The 14,563-nt window shown below is 43.2% G+C and overlaps 1 protein-coding gene across 2 annotated transcripts in view; it reads left to right on the top strand.

Moving 5' to 3' along the window:
- Positions 1 to 97: 97 nt before the first annotated feature.
- HGD (homogentisate 1,2-dioxygenase) overlaps positions 98 to 14,563 on the top strand; it is a 40,456-nt gene continuing 25,990 nt past the window's right edge. The window contains exons 1-3 of one of the 2 annotated variants that reach the window (XM_070935306.1): positions 98 to 223; positions 7,579 to 7,650; positions 8,610 to 8,698. In XM_070935306.1, coding sequence (XP_070791407.1) covers positions 188 to 223; positions 7,579 to 7,650; positions 8,610 to 8,698 — 197 coding nt within the window. In that variant the 5' untranslated portion in view covers positions 98 to 187. Of the gene's footprint in view, positions 224 to 1,870; positions 1,884 to 7,578; positions 7,651 to 8,609; positions 8,699 to 14,563 lie in introns of those variants that run through there. The other variant, XM_070935307.1, reaches the window with a different exon arrangement.

Below are 14,563 nucleotides of genomic sequence, written 5' to 3'. Positions count from 1 at the left end.
CTCATTAAACCCAGGCTCCACTGAGTAAATAGTTTGAAATCTCTCTTGGACTTTCTCACTTGCAGAATAGCTTGGTTGCCATTGTGCTATTTTAACTTTCTCCAGTTGCTGCTAAAGAAAATAATTTTGGAGACCATTTTGGCAGTGATTTGACCAAACACACTTAGTTTTTGCAATATCCTCAGGAATGATAAGAAACATGGAAGAAACAAGAGAGTTAAAGGTAAGTTAGCAGTGAAAATCTCTATCCTGTTGCTTTGACTAAAAGATTTCAGAATTTCTTCATTCCCATTCATTAACATACTTCTGAACAGAGTAGAATTCTAGAATGCTTTCATCATTTTTGAGATGAACTGGTGAAATCACTTTTTTATAGAGAACCCTTGCTGCATATACAAATGCTTTCTATGAACAGACAAACCAGCCTCAGATGTTTGCTACAGCTTTGATTGCTGATGTTCATGGGGTCATTTACTTGAAGTAAGAAGTTTTTCACCTAAAGCTGTATATTTAAATTTTCATTCTTTCTAATTCCTTTTCAAATTTAGATTGTGGCAGATCTAACTGCTGTACGGTTAGATTTTTAACATGTTTAAAACTAGATCTAAATCTAGAAAATTTCCACAATTGGGGAAATGGGGCTCCCATGGGGCTCCCCTTGAAGAGCACCCGGAGGCTCCAGCTGGTCCAGAATGCAGCAGCGCGGGTAGTGATGGGAGCAACATGGCGCTCCCATGTAACACCGCTCCTGCGCGAGCTGCACTGGCTCCCGGTGGTCTTCCGGGTGCGCTTCAAGGTGTTGGTTATCACCTTTAAAGCGCTCCATGGCATAGGGCCTAGCTATCTCCGAGACCGCCTGCTGCTACCGATGACCTCCCATCGACCCGTGCGCTCCCACAGAGAGGGCCTCCTCAGGGTGCCATCAGCCAAACAATGTAGGCTGGTGGCCCCCAGGGGGAGGGCCTTCTCTGTGGGGGCTCCCACCCTCTGGAATCAGTTGCCCCCGGAGATAAGAAGAATCCAGGACCTCAATGCCTTCCGTCGTTCCCTGAAAACCTATCTTTTTCAGCAAGCCGGGTTGGCTTAAGAAGAAATTTTTAAAATTTTTAAATTCTTTTAATTAGTCTGTGATTCTTAACTTTCGGGCCAAAATTTATATATATTTTTAAATGTTTTAATATTTGTATTCTATGTTTTTTATCTTGGCTGTACACCGCCCTGAGTCCTCAGGGAGAAGGGCGGTATATAAATTGGAAATTAAATTAAATTAAATTAAAATGCTGGGAAACAGGAATTACAACACCCCTTTATAAAGAGCTATTTTAAAATTATATAGAATGTGTTAAACACATGAGAAGAATATTTAACAAGCATTACTCAGTATCATGCTTTTATAAATTTCTTAATATTGAGGATAATCCAAAACAGCTTTGCATAATAATTTCCAAATGAATGAAACCAAACCATTTCACCAAGAGGGTCTGATGCAATAAAACGGATTTTGAATAAGAACTTCATTCCATTAACTGTTAATAGCTGTCCCTTAGAAAACTATCTGGAAGGTTAAATTTCATCAGTTATAAAGAGCTAAGAGATAACTGATTCATTAAGTCAGGGGAGAAAATATATTCTGACCATTCCACAAAATTCATGTTTTAACAAATTGTTGAAAAGTTATGTCTCAGCTAGCTCATCAAGCAAACTAAATGTATTAATTGCACACATTTTATCAGTGCAGCTGGAGGAATGGCTTTTTCATTGTTTCTGAAAGAGTTCTAGAACTGGTGATCCATCAGTCTAACCAGGTTCAACCTACCTACACTTCACTTGAAAAATCCTAATTTGAAGGCCCTCTGTAAAGCTTCTTTCTATCCTTTTAATCGGTAAGAATACAGTTGATACATATTATGTGTCATTTCTTTTTCACTAGTTCTCTGAAATTAAAATTTTACTGCTATAGAAGCAATAAAAATGCCCCTCCATTGATTTTCATGAATCAAGATATCATAGTTTTTTACTTAAAGCCTTCTTATAATCTTGGACATCTAATTATGTATTGGAGGAACTTTTTTTTTTTTTAAAAGTAATCATTATTGGGTTATTGTGTAGAAAACATATTAAATGTTCACTGAAAATTTTAAAGAAGATGTTGGATAACCATTTGTCTGAAGTGGTGTAGGGTTTCCTGCCTGGGCAGGAGGTTGGACTAGAAGACCTCCAAGGTCCCTTCCAACTCTGTTATTCTATTCTATTCTATTCTATTCTATTCTATTCTATTCTATTCTATTCTATTCTATTCTATTCTATTCTATTCTATTCTATTCTATTCTAAATTCTTTAAGGCCTCTGGCCACATCTACATATCAAACAATGCTTTAATTAAGGGCATTGCCAGGCTGTACATTTTTGACAGCTCTCTGTATTATGAAAACGATCAGCTAATACTATTAATTATTCTAAAACATGCATTTCACATTCCACTCAGGTTGTCAAATGAAAAAAGTGCCTTAAATGTTTTCGAGGTTAAAATTTCCATAATGTTCATGTACAATTGCAATCTGCTCAGTTTGATTGAGTTGGGCAGCTACAGAAATAGAATGAATGGATAGAAGATGATAGATAGATAGATAGATAGATAGATAGATAGATAGATAGATAGATAGATAGATGATAGATAGATAGATAGATAGATAGATAGATAGATAGATAGATAGATAGATGGGTGAGTGAGTGAGTGAGTGAGTGAGTGAGTGAGTGAGTGAGTGAGTGAGTGAGTATTGAATGCAATCCTGTTTTTTAGGCAATATTAGCAGGGGAAAATTCATTTTAGACAAATTAATTGATCACATTCCAACTTATTAAAGTTCTTTATGATAAAAGCTTGAATCAACAGACAACTGAAAAGCTCTGATTGAAAAACAAGGGAAGTATTTCCCCAAATTTCAAAATAGTGAATTAAGTTCCCAAAATACATTTCAGGACTTTAGTATACTATATTATATTCATACTATTTTTTGTTGTTCCATTCAATTGTGATTCTTGGAGATTGCCTGGGCAAGTTCCTGCAATTTTCTTGGTAAGGTTTTTCAGAATTGGTTTGCCACTGGCTTCTTCACAGGGTTGGGAGAAAGTGACTGGCTCAAGGTGACCCAGCTGCCATTGTGTCTAAGGCAGGACCAGAACTCACAGTACAATACTCAGCTTAAATGAGGCATGTGTAGCCAAATCTTACTAATTTCCAACAGCAATTTGTTTAAATCAGTTTACTTTCAATCACAGCAAACAATTTCATTTAACAGACATCAGTTTAGTAAACAGATTAAGTAGACAGGGATATATTATATATTCTGGGACGTCAGCAGTAGTAATTGTTGTAGTAGCTGGGAGGGAAGACTGGGAGGTTCAATATAGGATGGATAGGCCAAAAGGATATTAATCTAAATATTACAGTCAGGTTTTTCTTCATTTCTTTAAGATAAGACATGTTTTCATCCTTTCAGTAATGGATGAATATAGGAGAAGGATTGGCAGAACTAGGGGGAAAGGTAAAAAGAGGGATCAATTTAGGGTCATTTCTTAGCCACAAACGAAATAAGTCCAAACCTTTCTGTTAAGTTGGGTAAATGAGGATGCAGCAAGCCAGGCAGTGAGTGACAACAGCTCTTTATTGTAGGGTGAGAACCCAGCAACTGACCAGGGGAAACAGCTCCCTTTATATACCTTGCAGCTGTGGTGGTCAGCCAATCAGCTGATGGTCAGTTAATTCAAACTGCCCGCCCAAATCTACATACATAACACTCCTCCCCTCCCAGAGGTCACTTCGGGTGGACATTAGCATACAAAGTCTCTCAGGTGACCAGGGCGTGTCCACACCCTAGTTGACCTGCGCAGTTCAGTCGGAGGTGTGGCATCGAGCAGGTCAGAGGAACTCCTTGTTTCTCCCTGCTCCGCCAATGGAACCTCCGAGAATTCGTTATGGGCGGCAACTTCTGCGGCTGGTCGATCTTCCACGATGGGGTGGCGCTGGATCTCGGGGCCAACAGCTAAGTCCTCCGCTAGACTCGGGTTTGAGTTAGGTCGAGAGTTCTGTTGGTAGCTAGGGAGCGAAGACATCGTCGAAGATGTCTTCTGTGTCGGCGGCCAAACGCTTCCGTAACTGATCAATGTGTCGGCGCCAAATCCTCCCATCTCCCATGTCTACTCTATACGACTTGGGCCCAGTTACCTCCGTGATTGTCCCGGTTTCCCAGAGGGGCCCGTTCCCGTAATTCCTAGCAAATACTGGTGTTCCTATTGTAAACTCCCTAAGTCTTTTCTCCGCCCCTCGGAAGTTGTCAGGGGAATAACTGGGGTGTAGCCTGTGTAGGACTCCTCGGAGCTTTCTCCCCATCAGAAGTTCTGCCAGGCTCCTGCCTATGGCGGTGCATGGTGTGGCGTGTTGGGTCATTAAGAATTTATCTATCCTCTCCTGCCAGTCCCCGGGACCTAGGCGTGAGATGGCTTCCTTAGCCGTTCTCACAAATCTCTCTGACAATCCATTGCTAGCCGGATGAAATGGAGTGGATAGCACATGTCTGATCCCCAACTCTCTAGGTACCCCTCAAACTGCGTGGCCGTGAACTGGGGCCCGTTATCTGAGACTAAGGTGTCCGGTAGGCCATGGGTGGCGAACAACTGCCTTAGCTCCCTAATGACGGCGTCGGTGGTAATGGTTTTCATGAGTCTGATCTCCAACCCACTTCGAGAAAGCATCCACGATGACCATAAATACCTGTCCATGGAATGGGCCAGCGAAGTCTATGTGGATCCTAGACCACGGACCCTGGGGCCATTCCCATTCCCTAACCGGTGCTGTGTGGGGGGGGGTCTGGCCTAGACTCCTGGCAGGGTTGGCACTTCCCAACTCACTCAGTGATGTCTTTATCCATTAGGGGCCACCATACATAACTCCTAGCTAACCCCTTCATCCTCACAATCCCGGGGTGCCCCTCATGCAATAGATTTAAAACTTTTTCCCTTAGGCACAAGGGAACAATAACCCGATCGCCCCACAAAAGACAACACCCTTGCCCGCCCTTTTTGTTAGCGAAGTGTTTGAATTCCCCGCCCTCAGTCTTTTCTGGCAACCCCCTAATGACCCAACTCGTGATTTTCCTAATCATGTGGTCTCTGGTTGAGGCCCTCGCCACCTCTGCTGAAGTGATGGGCCCCGAGTCCAAGACGTCAATCAGCAGGACTGGAACTCCAGGTGTGGGGTCCTCTATCCTGTCCGGTAACGGGTAACGACTGAGGGCATCGGCGTTGCCCATGCTCAACCCTGGTCGATGTACCAGGCGATAGGAGTATGCTGCCAGGAAGATGCCAGCGTGTCATCCTGGGAGATAGGGCTGCCGGGGTGGGTCGGTCCCCTGTGATGAGACCCAGAAGGGGGCGATGGTCTGTGATGAGTTCGAAGTCTCTGCCGAACAGGTATTCATGGAACTTCTTGACTCCTGAGACAGCTGCCAGGGCCTCTTTGTCAAGTTGACTGTAGTTCCTTTGGTGCTTGAAAGAGTCCGGGAGTAGTAGGCGATGGGTGCCTCTAGACCATTTGGTAGTCTGTGGCTCAGGACGGCCCCCACGCCGAAAGGAGACACGTCACAGACTAGCACTAAGGGAAGCGTAGAATTGTACTAGATTAGAAAACTCTTGGCTGAGTTTCTTTACAGCAGCAAACGCGGTAGCTTCAGCCTTCCCCCAAACCCATTTGGACTTTTTGGCCAACAGTCTGTGCAGGGGCTCCGCTACCGTTGCCTTGTCCCTTAGAAAAATTGTGTAAAAGTTCAATAGTCCCAGGAACGCTTGTAGTTCCGCCTTATCTTTGGAGGTGGGAGCCTCTCGAATCGCCCTAATCTTGCTTTCAGTGGGGTGTATGCCGGTTCCGTCTACCCGGTACCCCAAGAATTCCACGGAAGGGACTGCGATCATGCACTTGAAGGATTCCTTCCACAGGGATGTGGTTCCCCTGGTAATCGCGCAGTCCCAGCCGCTGGTGCCACAGTTGCCATTTCTGGATGCTGGGGACGGCCTTCTTTAGCTTGTCCCAGGACATGATGGTAATTGGGGATCCAGTATCGATCTCCATTACGCACTCCTGCCCCTCGATGTCAACCGTCATGTAGGTCTTCTCCCCGGGAGATGTGCAGGTCCGGCCAATTCTGATGGTGCAGGCCTCGAGATCCTCAGATTTCACGCTCTTCCTGTAGCCGCCCTTCGGATTGGTTCTCGTTCGCTGCGCCCCCTCTGATTGGCTAGCGTTGCTCCGCGGCTTGTAATGGGGGTTCTGCTTGGCTCTGCAGATTCTGGCGATGTGCCCCTTCTGCTCGCATTGCCGGCAAATGGCGTCTCGGAACTTGCAGGTCTGGCACAGATGGGGTCCCCCACAACTCGCACAGGCATCTCGCTGACCTCACCGGTCCTGCGGGTACTGCTCGGTCCTGCAGACCTCTTCATCTGACTCTCCCTCGCTCCCCGTTCCAACGGTTTCCTGGTGAACCGGGGCAGACTTCTGTGCCGTTCTGCTCTGCATCGTCTCCTGTAGTCTCTCGGTTGCCTTGGATGAGGATTCTTGAGCCCTTGCCTCGTCCAGTGCGGTGTCTAGCGTGAGATTTGTCTTTGTGAGCAACCTCCTCTGCAAGCGAATATCTCTCACTCCGCAGATTAGTTGCTCTAGCAGCATCTCATCAAGGTCTCTGTACTCGCACTGGTTTGCGGCCTTGCGCAGGGCAGCAACGTACTCGCTGATCGATTCTCCCTCATGCTGCAGCCGTTGCTGGAAGTCGAACTGCTTCACGTACTTCGATAGCGTTGGGGCATAGTGGTGCCAAAAGTTGGAAGCGTCTTCTCAGTTTTAAATTTTCCTCTTCGAAGTATTTAGGTGGCCTGAAAGTTATTTCCGAATTAGATTTTTAAAATCTGAAAATTAGCCAACCTTCTCTTTATCAATTGTAATGAAGAGGCTATGCAACTCTGTAGAATCAATAAAACAGAAGACAATAGGAATGAAAATTGCAGCTAAACACACAGACTTCTTGACTGCAGTCATTTCTTTATCAGATTCTAGGATGGCTATATTCCTCTCTCATGCGGCATTAAACTTTTTCTAGAAATAGAATTCTTTCTTAAGAAATAGACAACAGTCTGTATCACTTTTAACTCTAGAGGTAGTTCAGTGATTTAAAAATAACATTAGGATTTATTAAATCATGAATATAATGTAGATGATTAAAAACCAGAGTGGAGATCAGCTCCAAATATCCACTTGTCCTGCAAGCCATGTGACATCAAGGTAGGGCTTAAGCGAATGAAATTATTCCATTAAAACCCACACCATGGTATTGGGATAAGAGAAATAGTTTCTTTTCATTTCCTCCAGCACAGATCAAATGACCGCAAGAGAAATTGAATTCCGAAATCTAGAATCCAATTTGTAACTGAAGCTGACATGCCCATCTAATGATAAATCTGAAAAAGCAAAACTATAATTTTTCAACAAGGTAGGAAATATTTCTTCGCATAACATGTCCTTTTGTTTTGCAGTACATGTCAGGATTTGGTAATGAATTCAGCTCTGAAGATCCACGCTGCCCTGGAGCTTTACCAGAAGGACAGGTATTTAAAATATTGGGAAATGGATTTAACCAAAAGACCAGAGAATTGTTCAGCCTAGCCTTTTGAGAAGGCAAGATTTAAGAGACGTCACTCTATGAATAAAACTACATGTGAGGGATAGGCAAACAAAGGAGGGGCCCTCCAAAGTGCCAACATAACTAGAAGAATGTATTTCTGTATGATAATGGTTTTTGTGTGAAACACAGTGAGTCATCAATTTTAAAAATGGGGTTACCTCTTTTGTTTTTAACAAAGTAATTCTATAAAAGGAAAGTTACCTGGCGATGAGAACAGCATTTTCTGTCCCTACATTCCCTTTACCAGGGAGCTCATCTTACCTAGACAACCTTGCTTGAGAAGGTGAAGAGACTTTCTACTGACTTCTTTGTACTTGAAGTTGTTTCCATGATTTTGCCCATCAGGAGGAACTTCCTTCAAGTTCAACCTGTGAAGTCATTTGCCTCTTGCAGAGAACTCAGTCCTCAGTCTAAATTCAAATCTTTCCCTTCTTCTTGTAAAACAAACTTTTAAGGTAGCTACTCTTGTCGTGAGTATAGTTAGCTTCTGCCAGTCATTTTTCATATCTAAGTTCAAAGATACTCTCCAAAAGCATGACTGTCAATAACTGTCTAAAGTTATATTTGTTATTTACAACAGAAGCAAAATTGGGTAATGTTCAACTAGATAGAGCCAGACTGGCTCATATATCCTTGTTCATAAACCTCAGGATAGAAACTGCATTTTTACAGTTGTATCCTTGAATAGGTTTACAGGACCTACTGCTCTGTACTGGAAATTCAGAAGTATCCTATGAAAGAAAATGCAAAGTGTTCTTGTGGAATCTATCAAAATATGACATAAATATGTCATCACTCTCAGTTGAATCCAGGAGGAGTATAATTTTTATGTAATTGCATATTAAAGAAAAAAATTCTAATTAATTATTTCTATTTATTTAGAATAATCCTCAGGTCTGCCCATATGGTCTGTATGCTGAACAGCTCTCAGGTTCAGCTTTTACCTGTCCACGGTCCTCCAATAGGAGAAGGTATGTGTGAATTTAGGAGAAATAGCATCGTTATATTGTCCATAGAATCCACTGAAATATTCTTTCAAACAGAAAGGCACTTTGGCTTATTTATGCCAGGGAGTTGGGCAGCATAGAAATGTGACAAATAAATAAAATGCCTATATTAGTGATAGGCTTAGCCATCAGAACAAAATGTAAGCCATTAAGGTACTGGACTAGAAGCATGGAGACCCAGGGTCTGGTCTTTTGTTAGGCATAGAAGCTAATGGGATGGCCTTGAGCCAGTCACTCCCTCTCATGCTAAATCAACATCCAAAATAAGCTGGATAAAAAACAAAACTACTTATCACACCATGCAATGATAGTTTCACTTGTGAGAACGAAGTAAGCAAAGAGCAGAAACAGACAGATGCTGCAACTAAACAGAACAAACACATTTTCCATAGCGTACAGTTGAAGGGAGAAGAGCAAAAGTCTGTTAAATCAGACTTTAGTACAAAAGAAGGATGTGTGGGCTGAGGCAAAGGGTTTTCTTATACGTCCTTTTTTCTCAACATGACACAAAAACTGAACCTTTATATCTGAGAATAGCACTGTGTGCCTTTTCCCTTCTATGAATTCCCACTAAGTGGGAAAAAGTTGGTGTGTACATATTTCCTGTTGAAAGATAATAACTTATTTGTATGACAATGAATGATGCAATCAGTTGACACAACTGATGTGTGTTCATCTGTGTTCTAGGCTAACTTTAATGGCTCTTGCTTTGTCCCCCCCAAAAAAGATTTTTCTATGAGTGTAAAAAATGTGAAAAAAAGAAAAATCAAAGAAGCTTACCACATCTTTAGATCAAATTCTTTAGATCAAAATCAATCTCAACAATTACACTGAATTCTTGTGTACCTCTAGATACCTGGATTTAGAGTCTGGCATTAACTTTGTGCTTCTTTTATATTAAATTCTGACTCCCACCCAGGAAAACCCAATTCTCCAAAATGGTGTCTGGTAGTATTCTTTATTTACCCATGCAAAGATGAGATATATTATTTATTAAAAGTAATAAATTATGAAGTATCATTCAAAACAAAATCCCAAACTTTTCAAATTTGAAATATTTTTAGCTCAAAATACTCCATTTTAAATTTGAAATAAATTGTTCCAACTTTTCTGTAAGGGATGTTTAATTTTGAATTGGAAGGGAGGATGTTTCAAACAGATTTTCAGAATGACAAAATGAGGCACTTGACCCTCAAAATGTTTCAAATTTAAATTGTTGCTATGTATCCCTAATAATAAAAAGCCTGTCAACTTGTGAAGCTTCCCTGACCTGCTCCCGAGTTGCCATAGGCAGTGGGATGGGAAATCATGCCTCGCAGCTGCACCAAGGAATTTACTCCTCAGTCATAACAAGATGCATTCTGGCTGAACAAGTCAAGGCCATCTCCGAGGATATCAGCAATGCCTGGAGGGAATGACTTCTACAACCCTCGAAATTACCTCATTGGGGAATGTGACCGGGTGACACACTTTGGGGGGAGGGGGAAACAGAGTCAAAGGCAAGGCATGAAGGGGTGAAGTCAGAGTTGGCTTCACCTAGGTAATGCTGACATGGTGCTCCTAATAAAAGACTGGATTTTTATTGCCAGATGGCTTGAGACTCTTAATTGCGTTAGGGCACTGGTTGGAACCCTGACAAAGCTTTTTGGAACAACATTTTAATGTTGCAATATTATCTTTTTCTGGCAGGGAATAGTACAGGGGTAAGTTCTAAAAATTTTTACTACCGGTTCTGTGGGTGTGGCTTATTTTGTGGGCGTGGCTTGGGGGGGGTAATGTGATGGTGGGTGTGGCCAACTTTTTTTTTTTACTTTTAAAAGCATTATTTCTACAACCTTAAGAGGTTGCAGAAAAAATGCTTTTAGAAGCCTCTGACGATCAGGCAAGTCATCTGGGATTGCCAGAGGCTTTTAAATGGATTTTTTTTCCTACAACCTCCTCGGCTGAAGAGGTTGCAGGAAAACATGCGTTTAGAAGCTTCTGACGATCAGGCAAATCTGCTGGGATTGCAGAGGCTTTTAAAGGGATTTTTTTTTCCTACAACCTCCTCGGCTCAAGAGGTTGCAGAAAAAATGTTTTCAGAAGCTTCTGAAGATCCCAGCTGAGCTGCATGATCATCAGAGGCTTTTTTTTTAACTTTTAAAAGCATTTTTTCAGCCAAAGAGGTTGTAAAAAAATGCTTTTAAAAGTTAAAAAAATAGCCTCTGATGAGATGGGCAGGGTAAGCAAGCAGCGACCGGGCTGGGGACCAGTTTGGGTGTGTGGCCAGCCAATGTTATTACCGGTTCTCCGAACTACTAAAATTTTTTACTACCGATTCTTGTGAACCAGTGAGAACCGGGAGCAACCCACCACTGAAGTAGTATCAAGTACTGGTATGTACCATACAGGTGACCAGCTCTGGTCATCCGCAGCTCTAGGCACCAAAATGTTGCCACTCTCTGCAACCAGCAAGGGGCAGTGGAAAGACTTCTTTAAAAAATTGCAAGGGTAAAATGCAACAGAGCTTAGAAAAGAAAAAGAAGATAGCAACGCAATTCTTTCAAGAACTTTACGAGAAAGACAAAGTGACAACAGAAGAAATAAATCAATATCTGAGTGGGGAGGGAATGTTAGCATTGTCAGAGGAAGAAAAAGAAAATAGGGATATTACCATAGAAGAGCTAAAGGAAGCGATTAGGAAGCAAAAAAATAATAAAACCCCAGGGACAGATGGTCTACCAACTGAATTTTATAAAGGATTAGGAGAGACACTGAATTGGATTCTATTAGAAACATATAATGAAGCATTGACAGAGGCAAAGCTACCAGACTCATGGAGAGAGGCATACATCTTGCTGATACCGAAGGAAGGAGCAGATACAACACAAATAAAAAATTATAGATCGATCTCTCTATTAAACACTGATTATAAAATCTTCATGAATATAATGGCAAACAGAATGAAAAAATTATTGAATTATAGAATACATCCAGATCAAAACGGCTTTTTACCAACGAGACAGATAAAAAACAATATAAGAACAGTAATCAACGTATTAGAATATTATGAGGTACATCCAGAGAGGGAGGTAGCACAGGTGAATTGGCAATTTATGATTCAGCAAATTAAAAACATGAAATTTGGGGAGAGATTTGAAAAAATGATAGCCTCTATACTGTATATAGAAAACAAAAAACAAGTATATTAGTAAATGGAGACTCTACTAAATTCTTTGAAATAAATAAAGGAGTACGGCAGGGATGTCCATTCTCACCTTTTTTGTTTATTTTAACATTGGAAAATTTATTTATAAGAATGAGGTCAAATAAAGGAATAAAAGGACTAAATGTAAAACGAGAGGAATACAAGGTCCAAGCATTTGCTGACGACCTTGTATTCTTCATAGAAGAACCGTTAAAAACAGGACCAATTTTAATAAAAGAGATAGAAGAATTTGGAAAAGTGGCGGGTTTAAAAATTAACAAAGATAAGACTAAAATGTTAATGAAAAATATAACAGCAAAACAAATAGAAGAATTAGTTAATCAATTAGGATTACAGGTGATAAAAAAGGTGAAATATTTAGATATAAATTTGACAGCCAGAAATGCAACTATAAAGGAAAACAATTATGGAATATTGGTTCAAAAAATAAATGAAGATTTAGAAAAATGGGGAAAATTGAAATTACCTCTATTAGGGAGGATTGCAGCGATAAAAATGAACATATTGCCGAGACTCCTTTATTTATTTCAAACAATTCCAGTAAAATTAGTTTAAAAATTCTTCAATAATTTGAATAGAATAACCACAAAATTTGTGTGGGAAGGGAAAAAACCAAGAATCAATTTAAGTATATTGCAGCACGATAGAACTAGAGGTGGATTCGGTTTACCAGCATGGGAAACATACTACAAAGCAACAAGTCTAACATGGATTAGAGAATGGGTGAATTTGGAAAATCAAAGACTATTAGACCACCCCAACGATGCCCTTGAAGTGATGTCCCGGTGCCTGGAGGCCGTGCGGATCTGGATGGCGAGGAATAGGCTCAGGCTCAACCCATCCAAGACCGAGTGGCTGTGGTTTCCGACGTCCCGATATAGTCAGTTGGTGCCATCACTGACTATTGGGGGCGAATCATTGGCCCCCACGGAGAGGGCGCGCAACTTGGGCATCCTCCTGGATTCACGGCTGTCTTTAGAAGAGCACTTGACGGCCGTGACCGGGAGGATTTTTCATCAGGTTCGCCTGATCCGCCAGTTGCGGCCCTTTCTGGATCGGGACTTGTTACGCACAGTCACTCATGCCCTCGTCACCTCCCATCTGGACAATTGTAACACTCCCTACATGGGGCTCCCCTTGAGGAGCACCCGGAGGCTCCAACTGGCGCAGAGTGCGGCCGTGCGGGTGGTAATGGGAGCGACATGGCGTTCCCATGTAACACCCCTCCTGTGCGAGCTGCACTGGCTCCCGGTGGTATTCCGGGTGCGCTTCAAGGCTTTGGTTACCACCTTTAAAGCGCTCCATGGCTCAGGACCTGGGTACTTGCGGGACCGCCTATTACCACCAATAGCCTCCCACTGGCCGGTACGCTCCCACAGAGAGGGGCTCTTCCGGGTGCCGTCGGCCAAACAATGCCGACTGGGGGCCCCCAGGGGGAGAGCCTTCTCTGTGGGGGCACCTACTATCTGGAACGAGCTCCCCCCAGAGATACAGAGGATCCCGGATTTGCACACCTTCCGCCGCGCCTTAAAGACCTTTTTATTTCACCAGGCAGGTGGCATGCTTCTAAGCGTGGTTTGAGGGGTTTTTAATTAATGTTTTTAATCAAATTTTAAGGGGACCCGGGAGGCGGGTGGTAAGGATTGAGCCAGGGGCGGCTCCTACGATTCAGCAATTGGGCCCATCGGATGGTTGTGGGGGGAGGGAGGGAGGGAGGAGGAGAGAACAAAGAGGCTCAGCAGAGAGAGGGTCTTCCAATCCTTGTGACAGTTGGGAGACGCAGAGGTTGGGAGAGGGGGGGCTAGGAGGGCGCCGCCGCTTCGTTCAAGCGGTGGCGCCCTCCTGCCCCCTCAGCTCATCCTGCTCCCCCGACGGCGACAGAGTGCGGAGCCCTGGACTCCGACTGGTGTACTTAAATGCCAGGTCCGTGGTGAACAAGACACTCCTCGTCCGAGATCTTGTAGACGAGGAGGACGCGGACCTGGCTTGTATCACTGAGACCTGGCTGGGGCCGGAGGGCGGTGTCCCTCTCGTGGATTTGTGTCCCCCAGGTTTCCGGATACTACACCAGCCACGACTCCAGGGGAGGGGCGGAGGAGTGGCAGTAGTTATTAAGGAAAGTCTTAGGCCTAGGGAGGTCACTGTTCCTCAGGTTGGTGGGTGTGAATCCCTCCTTTTGAAATGGGACCCTGGAGTTCAGTCTGGGCTGTTGATCACGTACCTCTCCCCCAGCTGCGTGGCCTCAGCCCTGCCCGCACTACTAGATGTCTTAGCCGAATTGACTGTGGAACTCCCCAACCTTTTGGTTGTGGGAGATTTCAATCTGCCATCGGCCGGTGAGTCATCTGAGTTGGTGCGGGAGTTCATGACCTCCATGATGGCCATGGACCTGACTCAGATTGTACAGGGCCCAACTCATATTGGAGGACACATACTCAACCTTATTTTTCTCTCTGGACAATGGATAAATGATCGTGGGGAGGGGACTCTATCTATTGACCCTCTGTCATGGACCGATCATTCCCTCCTTAGACTCGACTTTTCCTCCGCCATCCCCCGTCGCAGGGGTGTGGAACCAGTAAGATGGTTCCGCCCCAGGCGCCTGATGGAACCCGAAAGTT

Source organism: Pituophis catenifer, unplaced genomic scaffold, assembly GCF_029215685.1.
Source record: "Pituophis catenifer annectens isolate HBS135680 unplaced genomic scaffold, rPitCat1.0.hap2 SCAF_2, whole genome shotgun sequence".
Classification (NCBI taxonomy): Eukaryota; Metazoa; Chordata; class Lepidosauria; order Squamata; family Colubridae; genus Pituophis; species Pituophis catenifer.
Note: the sequence above shows the minus strand (reverse complement) of the source record. Positions and strands in the feature narration are given on the sequence as shown.